The 18,617-nt window shown below is 49.9% G+C and overlaps 1 protein-coding gene across 7 annotated transcripts in view; it reads right to left on the bottom strand.

Moving 5' to 3' along the window:
- The window catches only part of LOC144733837 (immunoglobulin superfamily member 11-like), a 53,680-nt gene that overhangs the window by 3,627 nt on the left and 31,436 nt on the right, over positions 1-18,617 (bottom strand). For 6 of the 7 annotated variants that reach the window (XR_013588425.1, XR_013588426.1, XR_013588428.1 and 3 more), the window contains 2 exons: positions 10,322-10,535; positions 8,218-8,356 (listed from right to left, as the gene is read on the bottom strand). Coding sequence is in view for 2 of the 7 variants with exons in the window: in XM_078615843.1 (XP_078471969.1) it covers positions 8,218-8,356; positions 10,322-10,535 (353 nt within the window). In the remaining 5 variants the exon portion in view is untranslated. Of the gene's footprint in view, positions 1-7,408; positions 8,357-10,321; positions 10,536-18,617 lie in introns of those variants that run through there. The other variant, XM_078615842.1, reaches the window with a different exon arrangement.

The following is an 18,617-nucleotide window of genomic DNA, read 5'->3' as shown; positions in this document are numbered from 1 at the left end:
CTTGGAGCGTATATTTAAGCTGGGTTAGAGGGGGGGGAGGTGGGAAGAAGAGCGCCTAAACAAAATAATTTGCATATCAAGAGGAATTCAGCATATGGAAAATGCGTAGGAGGTGGGCGGGGGGGGTTCCAAATCAATACTATGCCCGTGCATTATGCAGGATTAGCAGCATCAAAGGGGGGGGGGGAAGGGGGGGAGCATTAACAAAGGAAAGGAATGTTAATAGTATGTAGCTGTAGTTACTAAACAACCACGTAAAAAACTACAGTATAAACTGCATGACAAACTAAAGTATAAACTACATAGCATCATCAGTAAACTAACTATACTCTACAATAAGCTGAGTTACTAACAGTAAGTAATACATGAAAAATTCTACGTTGTAAAAAATTATATAATATGCTTCCATCTAAACTTTATTCTCTTACATCACACGCGTCTATACCGTACTATATACTTCCATAGGCAAAACCAACATTAAATTACATACTGTATTGCTATAAACCACCCTATACCTTATACATTTTTAATATAACACTATGTATTATTCTACCCACCCTAATGTGTATCAAAATGGTTTATTACGTCCTTCCAGTGATTGCTAAGCCAGAATCCATCTTCTCGGTTAAAATTGTCTCTGTGTTTGATATGCAAATTATTTTGTTTAGGCGCTCTTCTTCCCACCTCCCCCCCCTCTAACCCAGCTTAAATATACGCTCCAAGCTTGGGGTGTTTCATTCTTCGCCTGAGGATGGCTGCTTGCGTTGTGGCCGAAACGTCGTGAGAATTGTTTTATTATGTTTTATTTTTATTATTTTATTACTTCCCTTCTACGTGACTTTACCGAAAGAACCAAGAAGAAGATCTCATAATGTAAATGCTTACCCCGAGCTCTCAATACTCTGATATTGCACTGTGTTTGAGTTGTACGCCTTCTGGTGTCATCTGGCCCTACACCAATGGGGACTAGGCTCTAAAGAAAGCCGTCTCGGGTGTGGGCCAATCAACTTCAAGGACAGTGCATATTATCATCCTTATCAGAGTTGCTTCTTTTTGTTTGCTTTTTTGACTACTTGTGTTGTGGTCATTGCAAACATGATGCCTTGAATAAAGGTGTCAGTTTTGTACCAGTTAAAAGGGTAAAAACCTACTATTATATTTTGCCACTGGTAAAAGAGATCTCATAGTGTAAATGCTTACCCCGAGCTCTCAATACTCTGATATTGCACTGTGTTTGAGTTGTACGCCTTCTGGTGTCATCTGGCCCTACATCAATGGGGACTAGGCTCTAAAGAAAGCCGTCTCGGGTGTGGGCCAATCAACTTCAAGGACAGTGCATATTATCATCCTTATCAGAGTTGCTTCTTTTTGTTTGCTTTTTTGACTACTTGTGTTGTGGTCATTGCAAACATGATGCCTTGAATAAAGGTGTCAGTTTTGTACCAGTTAAAAGGGTAAAAACCTACTATTATATTTTGCCACTGGTAAAAGAGATCTCATAGTGTAAATGCTTACCCCGAGCTCTCAATACTCTGATATTGCACTGTGTTTGAGTTGTACGCCTTCTGGTGTCATCTGGCCCTACACCAATGGGGACTAGGCTCTAAAAAAAGCCGTCTCGGGTGTGGGCCAATCAACTTCAAGGACAGTGCATATTATCATCCTTATCAGAGTTGCTTCTTTTTGTTTGCTTTTTTGACTACTTGTGTTGTGGTCATTGCAAACATGATGCCTTGAATAAAGGTGTCAGTTTTGTACCAGTTAAAAGGGTAAAAACCTACTATTATATTTTGCCACTGGTAAAAGAGATCTCATAGTGTAATAACTAATTAGCACGTTTTGTTTACGTGGCAAACCTTACTGATTGGCTGTCGGGTGGTGGCGACGGGTTTAACAACACATTTACACTTACACAATCTAACTCAACAAAACTTCTTATTGTGAATAATAATAATAATTTCGATTAACAAAACGTGCATTTCGAAACGCTGGGAATTGGGAAGCATGCATTTTTTTACGTAAAAAAGTGATTTATTTTATTTTATTCTTGCATTCATAGCAATATGTTCATGAGCTGACCGCCAATGTTGAAGTCTGATAGCCACCAAAAAAATTGCCTCAGGCCAGAGATTTTGTGCAGTTTTGCCATTTCTCTAGTACAAGAGCGCAGACTACGGTGGCTTATGATATGATCCATAGGTTGGCTTGCATGACAAACTATCGCATTTCTGTGGCTTATCTTGAATGCATCTCCGTGAGTTCAGAAACGCAGTCTGAAAGCTTGCTGAAACAAACTAATTTGTTGCAGCGTATTAAGGCAGACTAAACACCAGTATTTTCAGGACATCCTTGGATTCACAAGGTGATCCCAAACGTATCTGTTAGACCCTGAAGGAAGGCCCTTGAAGGTAAAAGGTCTGAGACTGCGAGTTGCAGTCGCCTTCCTGATCAAGTTGGGTAACTCCGGCATGGATCTGCCAGTCCAGTGGTATGATTTTCGATCCACCAATTGACCAATCACACCCCACCACGAAACATTAATTTAAAATCCTACATATTTCAGACATTGAAGTATTAACCTCTATATATATCACTTCTATATATGACAAAACAACTTCCTCTGGTGATGGTGCCGATGGCCCTTCCCAACTTTGCACTTCATTGATGGGGCAAACCCTCATTGCAAAACGCCCAAGGCCAGGGAGTCGGAAACAACAATAACAAGAAGAGGAATTTTGATAAACTGGACTACCATGGTAAACTGGACTGCCATGGTAAACTGGACTCCCATGGTAACCTATTGTTTTGATGCCTTGCACCAAGCTTGCATTTCGTGGTAAAATATCAGCAAAAATGTATGTACCCTATGCAATTATAATTTTTGGTTAATTGTGTAGTGACATAAAATCGGTCAAGTAGCAGCTGGCAGGGAAGGGGATCTACAGCTTACAGCAGCCTTGACTGACAGCAGGCCACGTGATAGACCAGAGAGGGATCTAGGGGAAAGGTTACGGAAAGGGCACATCGAGAACCTGCTAGTAGGTTCCAGAAGGGGGCGTGGTCGGGGCCGGAGACAGGCCATGCTGACAATATAAGAGGGGCCCCGGGAGGGGACCTCAGGGCTGTCGTTTTGAGTGGGATCCCATCGTGCTGCTGGAGTCTTCTCCTCGCCTTCGTCTTCCTCTGCCCTGCTGACCTCTGCTTCCTCGGGCCCACAGGCAAGTCGTGATGCATCAAACACCCGGCCACCACAGTCACTTCACGCATCTCCCTGTTCGAGCGCGTCGGGTTCGCACACTGCTATCCCTCATCATGTCACGGCGCGCGAACGTCGGATTTCGGCATGTAATGGGTGGCCGCAGGGCGTGGGGCAATGGACTGCATTGGCACAATGTGTTGTGGCAGCGGCGGTGGGATCGTCCACTGTTGTCGGGTTCGTGCAGGGTGTCGAGCTAAGGGTGCTCATTGATATGGGAGTGTCGGCTAGTATAATTTCAGAACTTATTTATAAGTCTTTGCCGCCGAGGTCATATTGTCTTAATCCGGTGAATAGTGCATGTGTTGCCGCTAATGGCAGGAATTTGGGTATTATCGGACAGATATTGGCGACAGTACGCATTGGGGACATTTAATTGGCGGGGCCAGTGTTGGTTTCTCAACATTGGCCAATCCCTGTCTGTTGGGCACCGATTTCCTCAGAAGGATGCCCCTTTAGATCCTCGTGGATAAAGGGTGTATTGAACTGGTCTCAGGGCGGCGGTTGGCATTTTTGAAGTCCCCAACTTGATTGAAGAGGCCCGACGCCACGGTTCAGGCCCTAGTGAAGGAGACCGTCATGGTTCCTCCAGGCGCTCAGATGTTGGTGCCTTTGTGGCTGCAGAAGCAGCTTGATCACGCAGACACCATTGGAGGGGTCCTTTTAACCCCTTCAAACAGAGTGATTCGGGGTCTCGCGTTGGTGGGGGCCCAAACGATAGTATGGGGGGACCAGGATCCCTTTCTGCAAGTGTTGAACGTCGGGCTTGGGCACCGTGGTGGTGCAGGCGGTTACGGTCTTGGCCCACATGACGATTGCGTGTTGTGAGGAGGCCAGCGATATAGCCGCAGAGGTCGTTGCCATGGTGGAGCGGGGAGGCAAGTCAGATGAGGCTTGGATGGATGTGCTGTGTAAAGAAACTTCTAAGTTGTCCGGTGAGCAGCGGGGCGAGTTGCGTGCATTGCTCCGGGAATTTGCTGATATTTTTAGTCAGGAGAAATATGATATTGGCTGCACGTCACTATTGCAGCACCATATTTATTGATATGCATAACACCGCTCCTATACGTCAAAATTCGTATAGGCCAAGTCCCAAGGAAAAGGACCATGTTCGCCAGGCGGTCGACGAAATGTTGGCTGCCGACATTATCTCTCCTTCCACCAGTCCGTGGGAGGCTCCCATTGGTTTAAAAGCGGGATGGGAGTTGGCATTTTTTTTGTAAATTAAGTCTCCGTGGTGAACGCATACCCGTTCCCACGGATGGATGACTCCTTGAAGGCCCTGTCGGGTGCGCAGTTTTTCTCCACCCTCGACCTGCTGTCAGGGTTTTGGCAGTTGCCTTTTGATGTAGGTTCCAAACCTAAAACCGCATTCCGAACACCCCAGGGATTGTTCTAATTTAACTGTCTTCCGATGGGTCTTCACTCCGCTCTGGCCACATTTCAGCGATTTATGGAGCAAGTCTTCAATGGGACTCGTGCCTCATTTATTTGGATGACGTAATTGTGTTCGGACGCACGTTGCAGGAACACTTGCAGCAGTTGCAGTCGGTGTTTGTCAGGGTGCGGGCGGCCAACCTTAAATTCAAGTCGCAAAAGTGTCATTTTTTGCAGACATCGGTTTGCTATTTGGGCCACATTGTCAGCGAGTCTGGGATAGCTACAGATCCCGATAAAACTGCGTGTGTGTGCACATGGCCGACCCCCCACATCAATGGGTGAAGTCCGCAGTTTTGCTGGGTTCGCGTCATACTACCGCCGGTTCCGACCCAAGTTTTCGACTATCACTAAACCGCTCCACGGGCCAGAGATGTCAATGGGAGGAGGAGGAGGCCGCGTTTGTCGCACTGCGTGATGGCCTCGCCAACGTACCTCCCCTTGGATACCCCAATTTCTCTCTGCCGTTTGTGTTGGATACAGATGCCAGCGACACCGGAATCGGCACTGTACTGTTGCAGGTGAACGTTGTGGAGAGGGTTTTCGCTTATGGAAACCGTGTGCTGTCCCCCGCAGAGCAGCATTATTGTGTTGACGCACCGTGAATTGTTGGCCATTGTGCATTTTGTACAGCAGTACAGGCCGTACCTTTGCGGAAGGCAATTTATCATGCACACGGATCATGCGGCCCTTCAATATGCTTTGCGGGTTGACCAGCCGTCAGGCCAACTTTCCCGCTGGTTAGAAACTTTGCAGGACTACTCTCTCACGGTCACCTACAGGAGGGGTGCACGCCACTGCAACGTGGACGCGTTGTCGCGGTTACCGCCGAGGGACCGCTGTGCATGTTTGATGGGTGTCGGCCGATGTAAACCTGCAGCTGCAGGATATCCGTGCACTGTTGTAGCGTCGGTTGATGTTCCACCACCCGCGGCAACCGCTCCCTGTGACAACATGATTGGTCTCATGCACACTGAATGTGGCTGCCTTCAGGTTGAGAATGCATCCTTATTAAAATTACGGTGTCACGTTGGAACGAGAGGTAGTAAAAAGGTACCAGCAGGAATGTCTCTCATAGCCCTTCGTGATGGGCTGTTTGATGGGGTGGGATGAGAAATTGCAGTGTTATTGCACGGGTTGTCCACATAAAGTTAATGCGCCTTGGGGTGCGGAAAACATTGTTTACCTTGAAGCGTGACTTCTTTTGGCCCGGAATGTCGAAGGATGTGTACCACATGGTCAGCCACCGTTGTAATCCATTGTGATGTCTCGTATTAACGAGCTCATTGCCCTCGACATCCTCGGCCTGTTTCCCGCCGCTCAGAGGGGAAACAAATTCCTTCTTGTCGGGGTGGAATATCTGTCCCGGTGGCCGTTGGATCAGTCGGCCGCGTCCATCACGGACACATGGGTACGTTTTGGAGAAAGGGGCCCTGGACCACCTCCTTACAGACCAGGGTCGAAATTTTTCATCAGATTTGTTAAAGGAGGTGTGCGACTCCCTGGGCACTAAAAAGATCCGGACATCGTCCTACTACCCCCAGACTGAGGGGATGGTAGAGCACTTGCACAGGACTTTTACGTCCATGCTGTGCCAACAGGTTAACGAGGCACAATCTAAATCTTGACTTAAATCTTTCGTGACTGCAGGAATTCATATTCTTGGGTATTTCGGTAAAGTCACATAGATAGGTTCAAAGAAAATAACAAAAAAATTCACAAAAACTACGACGTTTCGATCACAACAAACTGAAGATGCCCGCTTGTGTTGCGATCGAAATGTCGTAGTTTTTTGTTATTTTGGGTTTTATTTTTTTAACCTATCTACGTGACTTTACCGAAAAACTCAAGAATATGAGACAGTCTGACTGGGATTTGCACATTCCGCATGTTCTTGCCGCGTATAGAATGGCCCCCCATGCCTCAACATGGTTCTCCCCCTTTGTCCTCATGTATGGGACGGGATGTGACTCCCCATGGAGGCTCAGTTAGGCATGGACCTGGGTGAAAAGAAGGTCGCTGAGCCCATGCCCATGAAGCTTATGATCAGGCGGCTGACGGAAGCGCAGGAGGCATGTCAGGGAAATTCTGCCAAACAGCAGGCCGCCAATGAGAAGCTTGTAGGACTCTGTGAATCCGGAAACCCATGGACCCCTAGGGACAAGGCATGGATACATTGCCCCCAGGTACCCCTGGGCACATCCCCTAAATAGCACCTGCCATGGCACAGCCCGTTGAGGTGATTGAGGTCAGAAGGCCGCATTGTGTGCGTATCCAGGTCGGTCGCAAGCGCCTGAGTGCCGGGTGTCTGATGTGTCCAGCGAGCCAGGGCGAGCAGGCTTGGAGGGTGCGCCTCAGCAGGATTCCATACAGATGGACTGGGGGCGACAGAACTGCTGTCATCTTCTTCTTATCCCTCATCTTCTTCTCGGGAGGGGGCCGCGCCCATGAGGCCATTTATGCATCGTCCCCAGGGAGTCCATTCTTGTCCCACCTGAGGGCCCAACAATGAGAACCCGCTCCAAAAGTGTTAGATTTCGATAACCCACCTCTCTTTATAATCCCTGGGATATGGGTTCAATACTGTGGGTTCTCGCCATAAATTGATAATTCTCCCTGTTGGTTTTCTATTGTTCTTGAAGCTTCCTGCTATGCGGGTGAGTGATGTCAGCCGAGATGGCTTAATTTTTTTGTTTTTACGGGGGGGGGGGGGGGGGGGGTGTGATGTAGTGACATATAATCGGTCAAGTAGCAGCATAGGGCTGGCTGCTGGCAGGGAAGGGGATCTGCAGCTTGCAGCAGCCCTGACTGACAGCAGGCCACATCATAGACTAGAGAGGGATCTAGGGGGTTACGGAAGGGGCACATCAAGAACCTGCTAGTAGGTTCCAGAAGGGGGCATGGCCGGGAGCAGAGCCAGGCTACGCTGACAGTATAAGAGGGGCCCCGGGAGGGGACCTCGGGGCTGTCGTTTGGAGTGGGATCCCCGTCGTGCTGCTGGAGTCTTCACCATCGTCTCCGTCTTCACCATCTCGGCGTCGCCAGTCAGGCAGTCTACCAGCTGTCCTAACTGGAAACCATAGTTACCAAGTGTAAACTGTTAGGCCGTGTTAATATAAATAATTTCCATTGTTTAAGCACCAGTTTTGCCTACAACTCTTAACGTGTTATACATTCCATTGTTGCATTCATCCTCCGTTTGGGTCACTTTGATGCTGTTGTCTTTCTAGGCTTATGCATCGCAGACCCCCTTGAAAACTAATAGGGGGACTGGCTAAAACGCGACTTTGCGTGTAACAAATTAAAGTCTATTGATATCATTTTTGTCAGCAGAAAAATATAGCTTGTATTGCGATCGAAAAAATTGGTTTTTATTCCATTTTAATTTTTTATTCATTTCATTATTTTATCTTATTATTTGCTATGTGACTTTACCAAAAGAACCAAAGAATACAGAAAAATATATCCGAATAAGTGTGAGCTACATAATCATGGAACCCGTAAGACATGCAACTTTCTCGTACCTCTGCGTGATATCTTGTTGTGTAGATTCAGATTTCCACTTTTTACAGACATAGTATCCGAAGGCACCACTTAGAAGACAAACAAGGACTGCCACTGAAGCTATACTTATACGGATGTAAGGTGACTGAGGCACCGATTCTGGAAACAGACAGACAACAGCGAACGTTACGTTGCAAATTAGTAGCTGATTCTCCACTGCAATTCAGAGCAAACCTAATCTATGAACAAAACCATTTATATTGTTCCAGGTAAGGCCTACTGAGCTGGATAGCTTTTTTTTAACCGACCAGGCCACAAATGATAGCTCATTGAAGTGGCTTACCATGTGGACATTTGAACCTTATTGGGTCCCATAAGCTCTCACATAAACATTATAATATAATGTAAACAAAAACTTTGCTCTTTTTTACCAACGGGTTTGAAGGATGTTGGCAAGTGTTGTCTTGTTAAACTATGCCTTTAAAACTGAAAACTACTTACCTGCAGTACCTCTATTTAAATACACTATCGAAAACATAATTTCCCCCCCCCCCTCTGTCAATCATCGTGTTTCTCAGTGTGGATTTGTGAACATACTTTGTAAACAATACATAAAATTGTACCCGTTTATAATGTGCTGTTCATATTGTAACAAGCATTTATACCAATGTTACTATACATAGGAGTCGGTCGCCACTCCTCTTATCCACATTGGTACGAGTGGTATGTGGAAACTATGGCTTGACCGCAAAAAAAAACTATCTGCACAAATGCATACGGACAAAAGAAGTATTATCAAACAGGAGGAAGTAACGGTGCAATGCATTTCATCTGTAAAGTATCTGCAGGTAATAGGATTGTCATTGATTGATCTTGGCTGCAGACATTGGTAGGTCACAAATAAACACATTTCTGCGAAGGGAGCTGGTAGGAACGTTGGGTTGCTCGGTCAATGGCCAGGGTCAATGGCGGCGTGGTGTATTTCGCAAATATGCCCGACTGTGAGGGCGGGCACAAGCCGGCGTGAGTAGGTTAAACGTTGAGTTTTATAAGGGCACCACAGGGTGATCAGCCCCTCCCCACCCAGCCCCACCCCTCCCACCCCCCACCCAGTCCCACCCAGCCCCTTCCCACCCTCCCCACCCAGCCCCTCCCCACCCTCCCCACCCAGCCCCTTCCCACCCTCTCCTCCCCACCCAGCCCACTCAGTCCCTCCCCACCCTCCCCTCCCCATCCAGCCCCTCCCTCCCCACCCAGCCCCTCCCTCCCCACCCAGCCCCTTCCTCCCCACCCAGCCCCTTCCTCCCCACCCAGCCCCTCTCTGCATGACGGACACAATAATCCCCTGTTGGCTGGTGTAACCAGGAGGTTCCTAACAGTATAATGAAGATAATAGAGCAGTTTCACTGTATTATGCATACCGTTATGACAAATAAAGGACTAAAGTCGTGTAGGCAGTTTGAGCAGCTTTGGATAAAACTTATGATCCTGCCCATACCCGAGCATGGAGTGCATTCGCTTGTTCAGCTCTTCTGCGCATTCGTCCTCGCTGTTGTGCTTGGATGAAATGACAACAGAATGATCCACGCCAGGTGGGTCGCGGCGTTTACGTGTGTGGTGGGACGGAGTGGCCAAAAATAAATACATTAAGTACGATTTTGACTTCCGTTTATTCTGGACCACGGGGTCCCGCCATAAGGTTCAACTGTATTTGGGCTGCTGCTATAAACGTCCACGTGAAAGAACGCCACTTCATTGGCCAGGTCGCGTCTGAGAAAAATATATGCAACTCAAAGGGCCTTTTCGGGTAAAATATACAAAATAGTCTGGTTTCTAGAGCTTAAAAGGCATCGACTCTGAGCAAATTAAACAGTGAGCTTTTAGCAAGCGAAAATAAAACATGACCCGACTTGACAGTATTTTCTGATCGTTTCATCTTCATCAACCAAAAAATGTCGAGGGAAAAACCGGAGGACTCGGATAAAAATTCATGCCACCAACACGAGAAGAGAAAACTTGTGGACTCCAAATATATAACAGGCATCATCAGGGCCTGGTACAGAACCCAAGACCTCCTGACTAACAGGCAAGGGAGATAGCATAGACGTGGTGCCCCACACTCACCGTGTCCCCCGTCCCTTGCGGCCACCACCTCCAGGATGAGCGATGTATGACCCTCATTGAAGGAGGGCAGCAGCAGCACTTGGCACAGGTAGGATCCTGAGTCGGAGGGCCGCACGTCACGTATAGCGATGGAGGCGTTGCACAAGTCGGTGGTGCCAAGCCAGTGAGCTCGCTCCAAGAAGGTAACCTCTCCCTTGCTGTTCTTCGAGAAGATCTGCAACGTCCAGAGATAAAGTAAAGGGTGAATTGATAAATCGTCATCACACCGACAACCAAATACAAATTCCCCTTGTATAGCCTTAACAGACTGTTGAGGGCCAATGCTGTTAGCGAGCAGCACCTATGAAGGCTGACACGGCACATGAGAGGGTGGGTGGCCAGCACCACGCCTGGCCGCCTTTGTCTCCCGAGTGGCAATGTTTTAAACATTGCACCAGGTACTCATTTGAGGCTGAGTCGATCTAGCGCAGTCCCAGGACCGGTTCAGATGATCGTCACTAGTGTTCGCCATGAGTGGGAATCGGCCTTAGGTCACCACGTTCGGGCTGATGGTAAGGCCAGACATCTTTGTAGCACGCTCCTCTTCTAGCAGCAGCGCCTCCAACTCCTCTGAATGAGCAGCAATCACCAGATCATCAGCATACATAACGTGGTTAACCAATAGGGAATGTGGGGGTCGCTAGCCCCCGAGATCCCTCCCTCGACAATGCTAACGGCCGGGCTAACATCATCAATCGCCCCCCCGCTGCTAAGCGAACCGCCGCTAGGCTCCTCACCCATGGTGTGGGAGCCGTCGCCCGAGGATTCCCCTCCACCGCGGGTCCGCGTAGCAGGCATGGTTAACCACGTACGCGCACACCCCCACACAGCTCTGCACGGCACTCACTCAACACTGACCACTCACGTTAGGATCGCGCACCTGTATTACACCCGTCGCGAACGTGCGCGCACACACGTACAGCTCCACACGCGATACCCACTCTTGCGCCGCTCTGCGCCGCGCTGGCCGCTCACGTTACGATCGCGCACCTGGGGTACGCCGATTTCGCACGCCGAGAGCTTACGCAAGTAACGAGCACACGCAAGCGGGGCACACGCTCGAGCGAGAGCACGTAAAACCCCCCTCTTGCGCGGCCGCGCGTTTATACAAATACACTGTGCGATCCCCGGGCGTTAACACCCACACCTCCGTACCCGCACAATCGTACAGAGACCACGGCCTTTACGCATACAACGACCACACACCCGCGAATGCAGTGCACGCTAATACCACGTTCCAAAAACACCCAACAACACGGTTTTGTTACTACGCTCGAGATTTTATTAGCGCTTGCTAACCAACCGAGCCACCCGTGTGTGTGTGCGGGCCAGCAAGGCGCTTCTAACCCACACTCTGGTGCCGTGTAGCCCTATTCTATGCTGCGCTCTCTGCTAAACCGCTTTCCTACTCGTCCTTACCCCGAACTAACCCTCTCCTACGGATCCTACTCTCCGCTCTGAGGTGTTGTAAGGCGCGCAACACGATACCGTCTGTAGTCCTTGGTGACCTTGCGGCGCTCAGATCGTCCTGCAGACAATCTAGCGGCTCGCCCGATGACTCCTTCGTCGCTGACCCCGTGTCCAAACTCCAGAAGAAGAGACCTCCCTACTGCCCCTGCGTTTTCTTTTAAACTATTCGCATCAAAGGCTAGGCGCCCCCGTCCCGACCGCCTTGGTCTCTCGACCAATCCTGAGCCTAGGATTTCCCGCTCTTTTGCGATCCCGCCGGCCTTTGACCTTTCGACCAATCAGTCGTCCCGGGTTCTGATCCCAGCTATCTGCCCTGCTGACCCGTGTTTGTGTTTGTATGCGTTTCTAACTGCGGGGCTCTCTGAGCTCGCCGTGGTCGTGCGATCTCAAATCCGCCCACGGCGCCGCAGTGTTACTTGGCCTGGGAAGGGTCCTGTCCAATTTCCTGGCCCTGAGAAACCGTGGGGTAACCCCCCTAGGGGGCCCTCGGGTGAAAACTCAGGGTAGGCGACCCGACCACGAGGCCCTACGTGGGTGCGGGTGCGTGTTTATGTGGGGGTGGTGATGGGGGGCAATGCGGCGGTGGAAGCCGGGCGGCTCCCTGGCTCGGCAGAGCGGCCCCGTCGCTGTGGCACCACAGGAACCATCCATCGACCGCACCCGCGGAACGATTGGACAGAGAGAGAACACGTGGTCTCCAAATATACAACAGGCATCGTCAGGGTCTGGGATCGAACCCAAGAACTCCTGCATACCAGACGAGGGAAATAACATGTCGCCACCATGGCACCCAGACTCAGAAGCACTAGGAGTAGGAACCACACTATGGGCGGGAAGGCAGCAGCAGTTACGCAGTGAACCGGGGCTACCAACAATTGCCCCAAGCTTTGCCGGCCCTCTGCATATGCAGGTGTTGTGTTGGAGAAAATCTGAGCAGCCAGAGAAAACCCACGCGTGCGTGCGAGGGGGAAACACTCAATCCCATCGTACAGACAGGTGGAGTCGGCACGCACTCTGCTGCTGTACCACCTTCTCCTGACAGAGCCAGGGGTATGGCTCCTCCTCGATGCCCACCCATGGGTATAAGGAATGGGTATAAGGAACAGATATAGATTAGTCCACACACTTTACTGTACCTGTGGTGCCACAGCAAAGGAGCAACTCTGCCAGCGCTGCTATCCCCTCGCACCCCCCCCCCCACACGAACGCACGCACACCCCCACTAAACACACACATGCACCCACGTAGGGTCTCGTGGGGGATCACCTGGTACCCTGGGTTTTTACCCAAGGGGCCCCTCGTGGGGACGTCCCACGGTTTCCCAGTGCCAGGAGATTGGCCGACCCCCCCCCCCCCCCAGGCCGAATTGCATTGCGGCCCCGTGAATTAGCTTAAAATTGTATGGGCACAACGAGCTCACCAAGCAAACCGCAGTGAGAACGCACCCAGCACAGGGGAATAGGGCCTTGGGGGAGCAAAACACCCAGCGAGCAATGCACGAGAGGAGGTGGGAGGGAAATTCCTGAGCTGACTAAAGCTAAACCTTAACAGAATGGCCACCCCGATGAAACCAGTTGAGTCCGGGGGAGAGGACGGGTGCGCAAACAATGGGTGAAGGTACGCCGGCGGCGCCGCGCCAGGTAGGGGCGGGGCATCGTTTTAAAATCGAAAGGTAGGCGCCCGAATGGTCGGCGGGGTAACACCACGTGACCCTGGATTTTTGGATTCGGAGGAGACAAAGAGAAGGAAGCAAAAAACGTTAGTCAGTTCTCCTCGAGTGGTTCAGCTACCTCAGGGGTCCTCAAACTACGGCCCGCGGGCCACATGCGGCCCGCTGAGGACATTTATCCGGCCCATGGTCACTAATTGGGCTGCGCTTGTGAGCACTAATTGGACTGCGCTGGTGAGCACTAATTGGGCTGCGCTGGTGAGCACTCATTGAGCTGCGGCGGTGGGCACTGATTGAGCTGCGGCGGTGGGCACTCATTGTGCCCACCGCACTGCGATCTGTGAACAAAACTGCAGGTGTAATTAACTTTTTAATGGCACCCGCACACCAGTGTTAGCCTGGGGTAAAAGCGGAGTTCCCCCAATCAGACTGCATTGATGGGCAGTGCAGTCTGTATGTCTCTGTGTGGGCAAAGTTATTGCTGGTATATTGTTTTTGTAGCGTTGTATATATATATTGGTATTTTACTAATAGCAATTTTGACTCCCTAGGAAACAATGATGTCAAGAAAGAGAAAAATTGACTCGGAGTGTAGGATATTCAAATAACAGTGGACTTATGATTACTTTTTCATGCAGTACAAGGAAAGAGCTGTGTGTCTGATATGCCAGAATATAGTGTCTGTGTTCAAAGAATACAATTTACGTCGACACTATGAAACTCAACATAAAGATGATTGTTTGGTCGGAGAAGTGAGAAAAGATAAAATATTAAAACTGAAAAATACATCTTCTTGGTTCTTTCGGTAAAGTCACGTAGAAGGGAAGTAATAAAATAATAAAAATAAAACATAATTTTATTATTTTATTACTTCCCTTCTACGTGACTTTACCGAAAGAACCAAGAAGATGAATCCCTGCAGTCACGAAAGCTTTAAACCGAAACTGAAAAATACATTAACAACTCAGCAAAATACTTTTGTGAAGCAGAAGCAGCTAAATATTTCATCACTGCGAGCAAGTTTTCAAGTTGCCAAGCTAATGGCGTGCACTGGCAGACCATTCGTGGAGGGAGAATTTGTTAAAGAATGCCTTCTTTCTGTTTCCAAAGAGATGTGTCCAGAGAAGGCCGATTTATTTAGTACAGTGAGTCTTTCAGGACCTACAATTACACGGAGGATTGAAGAAATGGGAGACAATTTGCATCAGCATTTGCGAAACTCCACAAAAAAACTTTCCTATTTTTCCTTGGCACTCGACGAAAGCAATGATGTTCGTGATTCTGCACAACTTCTAATTTTTATTCGTGGGACGAATGACTATTTCAAAGTCATAGAAGAGCTTGCTGCACTGCAAAGCATCAAAGGAACAACTACAGGAGAGGATATCTATGAAAAGGTTTGCCAAACTGTGAATGGTTTGGAGCTGAACTGGGCTAAACTAGCCAGCGTGACAACTGATGGTGCTCCTAGCATGGTGGGGTCTAAGAAAGGAGTAATTGCTCGCATTAACCAAGAGATGGACAAACATAACCATTCTCATCCAATAGCCATACACTGCCTCATCCACCAACAAGCGCTGTGTGGTAAATCACTGAAGTGGGACTCTGTTATGAAAGTTGTGGTATCTTGTGTTAACTTCATTAGAGCTCATGCACTAAACCACAGACAATTTCAGGAATTTCTGTCTGAGCTAAATGTTGACTATGAAGATGTTCTGTACCACACAGAAGTCCGTTGGCTGAGTCGAGGGAGAGTTTTGAAACGTTTCTATGACTTACTTCCACAGATTACAGCTTTTCTGCTTTCAAAAAACAAAAAAGTACCAGAGCTCAATGATGCAGAATGGAAATGGCACCTTGCCTTTCTGACAGATGTAACAGAGCTACTCAACAGTTTCAATGTGCAACTTCAAGGAAAGGGGAAGCTCATCTGTGATATGCAATCACATGTCAAAGCATTTGAAGTAAAATTAGGCCTCCTCATCAAACAAGTGAAGGAGGAAAACTTCTGCCATCTCCCCACAACTCAAAATCTATTAGCGGAAAAACCATTGGTTGCATTCCCAAACAAAACATGTGTGGATTCACTGGAAAAATTGCAAAAGGAGTTCCAATTTAGATTTAAAAAGCTTCATCTCCATGAACAGGACATACAGCTTTTCCGTAACCCATTTTCTATTGACATTGAAAATGTGGATACAATTTACCAAGTGAAACTGGCTGAACTGCAGAATTGTGACTCTCTGAAAGACGCATTCAAGTCAAGCAGCCTTCATAATTTCTATGCATCTCTCCCCTCTGAGACATATCCTCATCTCAGGAACCATGCACTCAATATGGCAACCACCTTTGGCAGCACTTATGTCTGTGAACAGACTTTTTCCAGAATGAAACATTTGAAATCTCCAACCAGATCTAGACTAACGGATGCACACTTGCATCACTTGTTACGACTAGCAGTGACAAATATGTAACCGAACATTGGCCATCTCATTAGCCAAAAGCAGGCCCATAGTTCCCATTGAAATACTGGCAAGTTTGTTGATTTAACTTTACTTGTTCTTCATTTTAAATATTGTATTTTTCCCGTTTTGTTTCTTCACTTCAAAATAAGATATATGCAGTGTGCATAGGAATTTGTTCATAGTTTTTTTTTAACTATAGTCCGGCCCTCCAACGGTCTGAGGGACAGTGAAGTGGCCCCCTGTTTAAAAAGTTTGAGGACCCCTGAGCTACCTGGTCGGACTCCCAGCCACTCGCAGCGTCCGAGCGACGCGGGTGAGTGCTGCTACGACTCGACCCCAGGCAGAGACCTCTCGGTCCCTCGTCCCTCCGACTCCCACCGCATCCGTGTGACACCGTGAGTACATCCGCGGGGTGAGAAGTAGCGTAAGGGTCCACCTAGGGTTTGACTAGGAATAGATTTGGCGCTGCTCGCTGAGAATTTTTCTCCGGGCCATGCAGGGTTTTTCTTCAGGCGCACCAATAATAAACTTTAGTACAGAACACCGACACCGCGTGATTTCTGTATGTGTGGGAAGAGCGTAGGTGTGGTGTGAGTACGTGCATACGTGTGAAGCGCGCGTGTATTCAATCAAACGATCGCTGACGTTCGCGTGCGTGTTTACATAGCGTGTTTTAGGCAGTGTGTTCTTGTAGCGACCATAGCACTCAGCGGTGGAACGCGCGAATATTATCGTCAACCCGGCCGTCGTTTTTGCCCTTGTGCCCGTGCCCGCGTGCGTGTTCGCACTGCGGATTGAGGCCGACCCAACGGGAGGTGGGGAGAGACGCGTGCATATTCATACGGCTATTTTTAGCGCGAGCCGTGGTGAGCAACCTGCGCAGGCACGCGCGAGCACGCAGCCATCTCCGGACATTTGGGGGTAGTGTACGTGGGGAGTGTGTAGGATAACTCCAGACGTGGTGAGCAGCGTGCACCTGCACAGGCACGCGCATGCAAGTAGCCACCTCGGCATTAGTGGTGGTGCACGTGGGGAGTGTGTGGGATAACCCCAGGCGGTGGGGAGCCAGCCACTAGCCATGTCCCTCAGAGATGGACGCTGGTGCGGGGAGACCAATCACCCGATCGGCAGCAGCCCGGCGAGAAGGGGCGGAGAAGGAGGGGGGAGAGGAGGAGGGGGGCCTCAGCCTCCACATAATGGTGTCAGAAGTGGTACGACCCCCCACACCTCAAAGAGAGAGAGTCGCCCCACCCCAAGCTAAGGTAAGATGGGTATTCACCAGGCAAGGGATTCCTTCATGGAAGTCGTTTGCCCACAACCTCACATACGCAAAATATATTAATGGCTGGACGGACGCGCAAGCGTTACAACAGCTAAACATGCATTTGGATGGGCGGGCAGCCGACTTTGTAGAAGCGCTACCCGCAAGCGCGCAAGCGCAGTGGGGTGAACTAATACACCGACTCGACCAACGCTTCGGCACGCGCAATGAGGAGGAGGCAAAGGCGGCACTAGATGCGCGCCGCTGCCAGCCTGCCGAGGACCTCCGCAACTACACCGAGGACGTGCGCTCGCTAACGCAGAGCGCAGGCCCGGGGTACGCTGCGGAAATAATTGAGGACCTCGCCGCTGAGAAGGTCCAGCAATATCTGGCTGGCACCTCGTGGTGGCAGCCCGATGTAAGCTGCACGCGCCTTCCATTTAACACCCTTGCTGAGTGCGCACGTGCATGCGAGAGACTCGCCAGTGAGCACGCAGTTCCGAGGGCTGGGACGGGAGCGCACCATTGCGAGCCTTCTTGCAGAGCAGGAAGAGGAGGAGGAGCTCGCCAGGATGGTAAGGGGGGAGCGAGGGAGCCTCCGGGACCCCACGAGACAGCCCCAAGATGGATGGCAGGGCTACAGACTGGCATAGGGGATATAGCCGGTCAAGTGACCCATGTACGCGAAGAGGCGAACCGAAATATGACCAAGCTGCATTCTACAGTTGAGACAATCCAATCCGAGATGGGAGAGCTATGCTCCACGGTAGGGGGGCTGACCGGGCAGGTGTCTCAGAGTCAGAGTTCGGGCAGATGCGGAGAGGGAGAGGAAGTGGGCAGGTGGCCTCCTACGGAGTCGCCACCCTCCCCCGGGCGTGTTATTTATGCGACCGTCAGGGGCATCTCGTGAGAGACTGTCCCCAGATCACCTGCGCTAGACACACGCCAGGGTTAAACACCAACGCCCCCTAGAGAGTGGACCAACTAGGGGTCCAATCGACATGGTCCCAATACAGATAGACGATAATAATAATAATGGTGAGCAATAATAATAATGACCTCCACGCAGATGCCGACAACAACACCCAAGGACACGGTGACTGCAGGCGACTGGCTGCGGGAGCTGGTGGTGGGAATCACGAGGGCCACGTCGCTGGTGGAAGGACAGGTAAATGGGTGGCGTACCCGGATTCTGTTGGACACGGGGGCGGTAGCCTCGCTCGTGAGCCTGGCACACTGCAACGTGGTCGGGGTGACGTGGGCCGCCTACAGGCCCCGGACCACGCGCTGCACATGGCGAGTGGAGCCGGGATGGGACTGCTGGGGAGGGTCACCCTGGAGGTCCATCTCGGACGCCAGGTGTGTGACCAAGTATTCTACGTGTCGAGCGTG

This window comes from Lampetra planeri, chromosome 48, assembly GCF_965212315.1.
Source record: "Lampetra planeri chromosome 48, kcLamPlan1.2.h2, whole genome shotgun sequence".
NCBI classification, from domain to species: Eukaryota; Metazoa; Chordata; class Hyperoartia; order Petromyzontiformes; family Petromyzontidae; genus Lampetra; species Lampetra planeri.
Note: the sequence above shows the minus strand (reverse complement) of the source record. Positions and strands in the feature narration are given on the sequence as shown.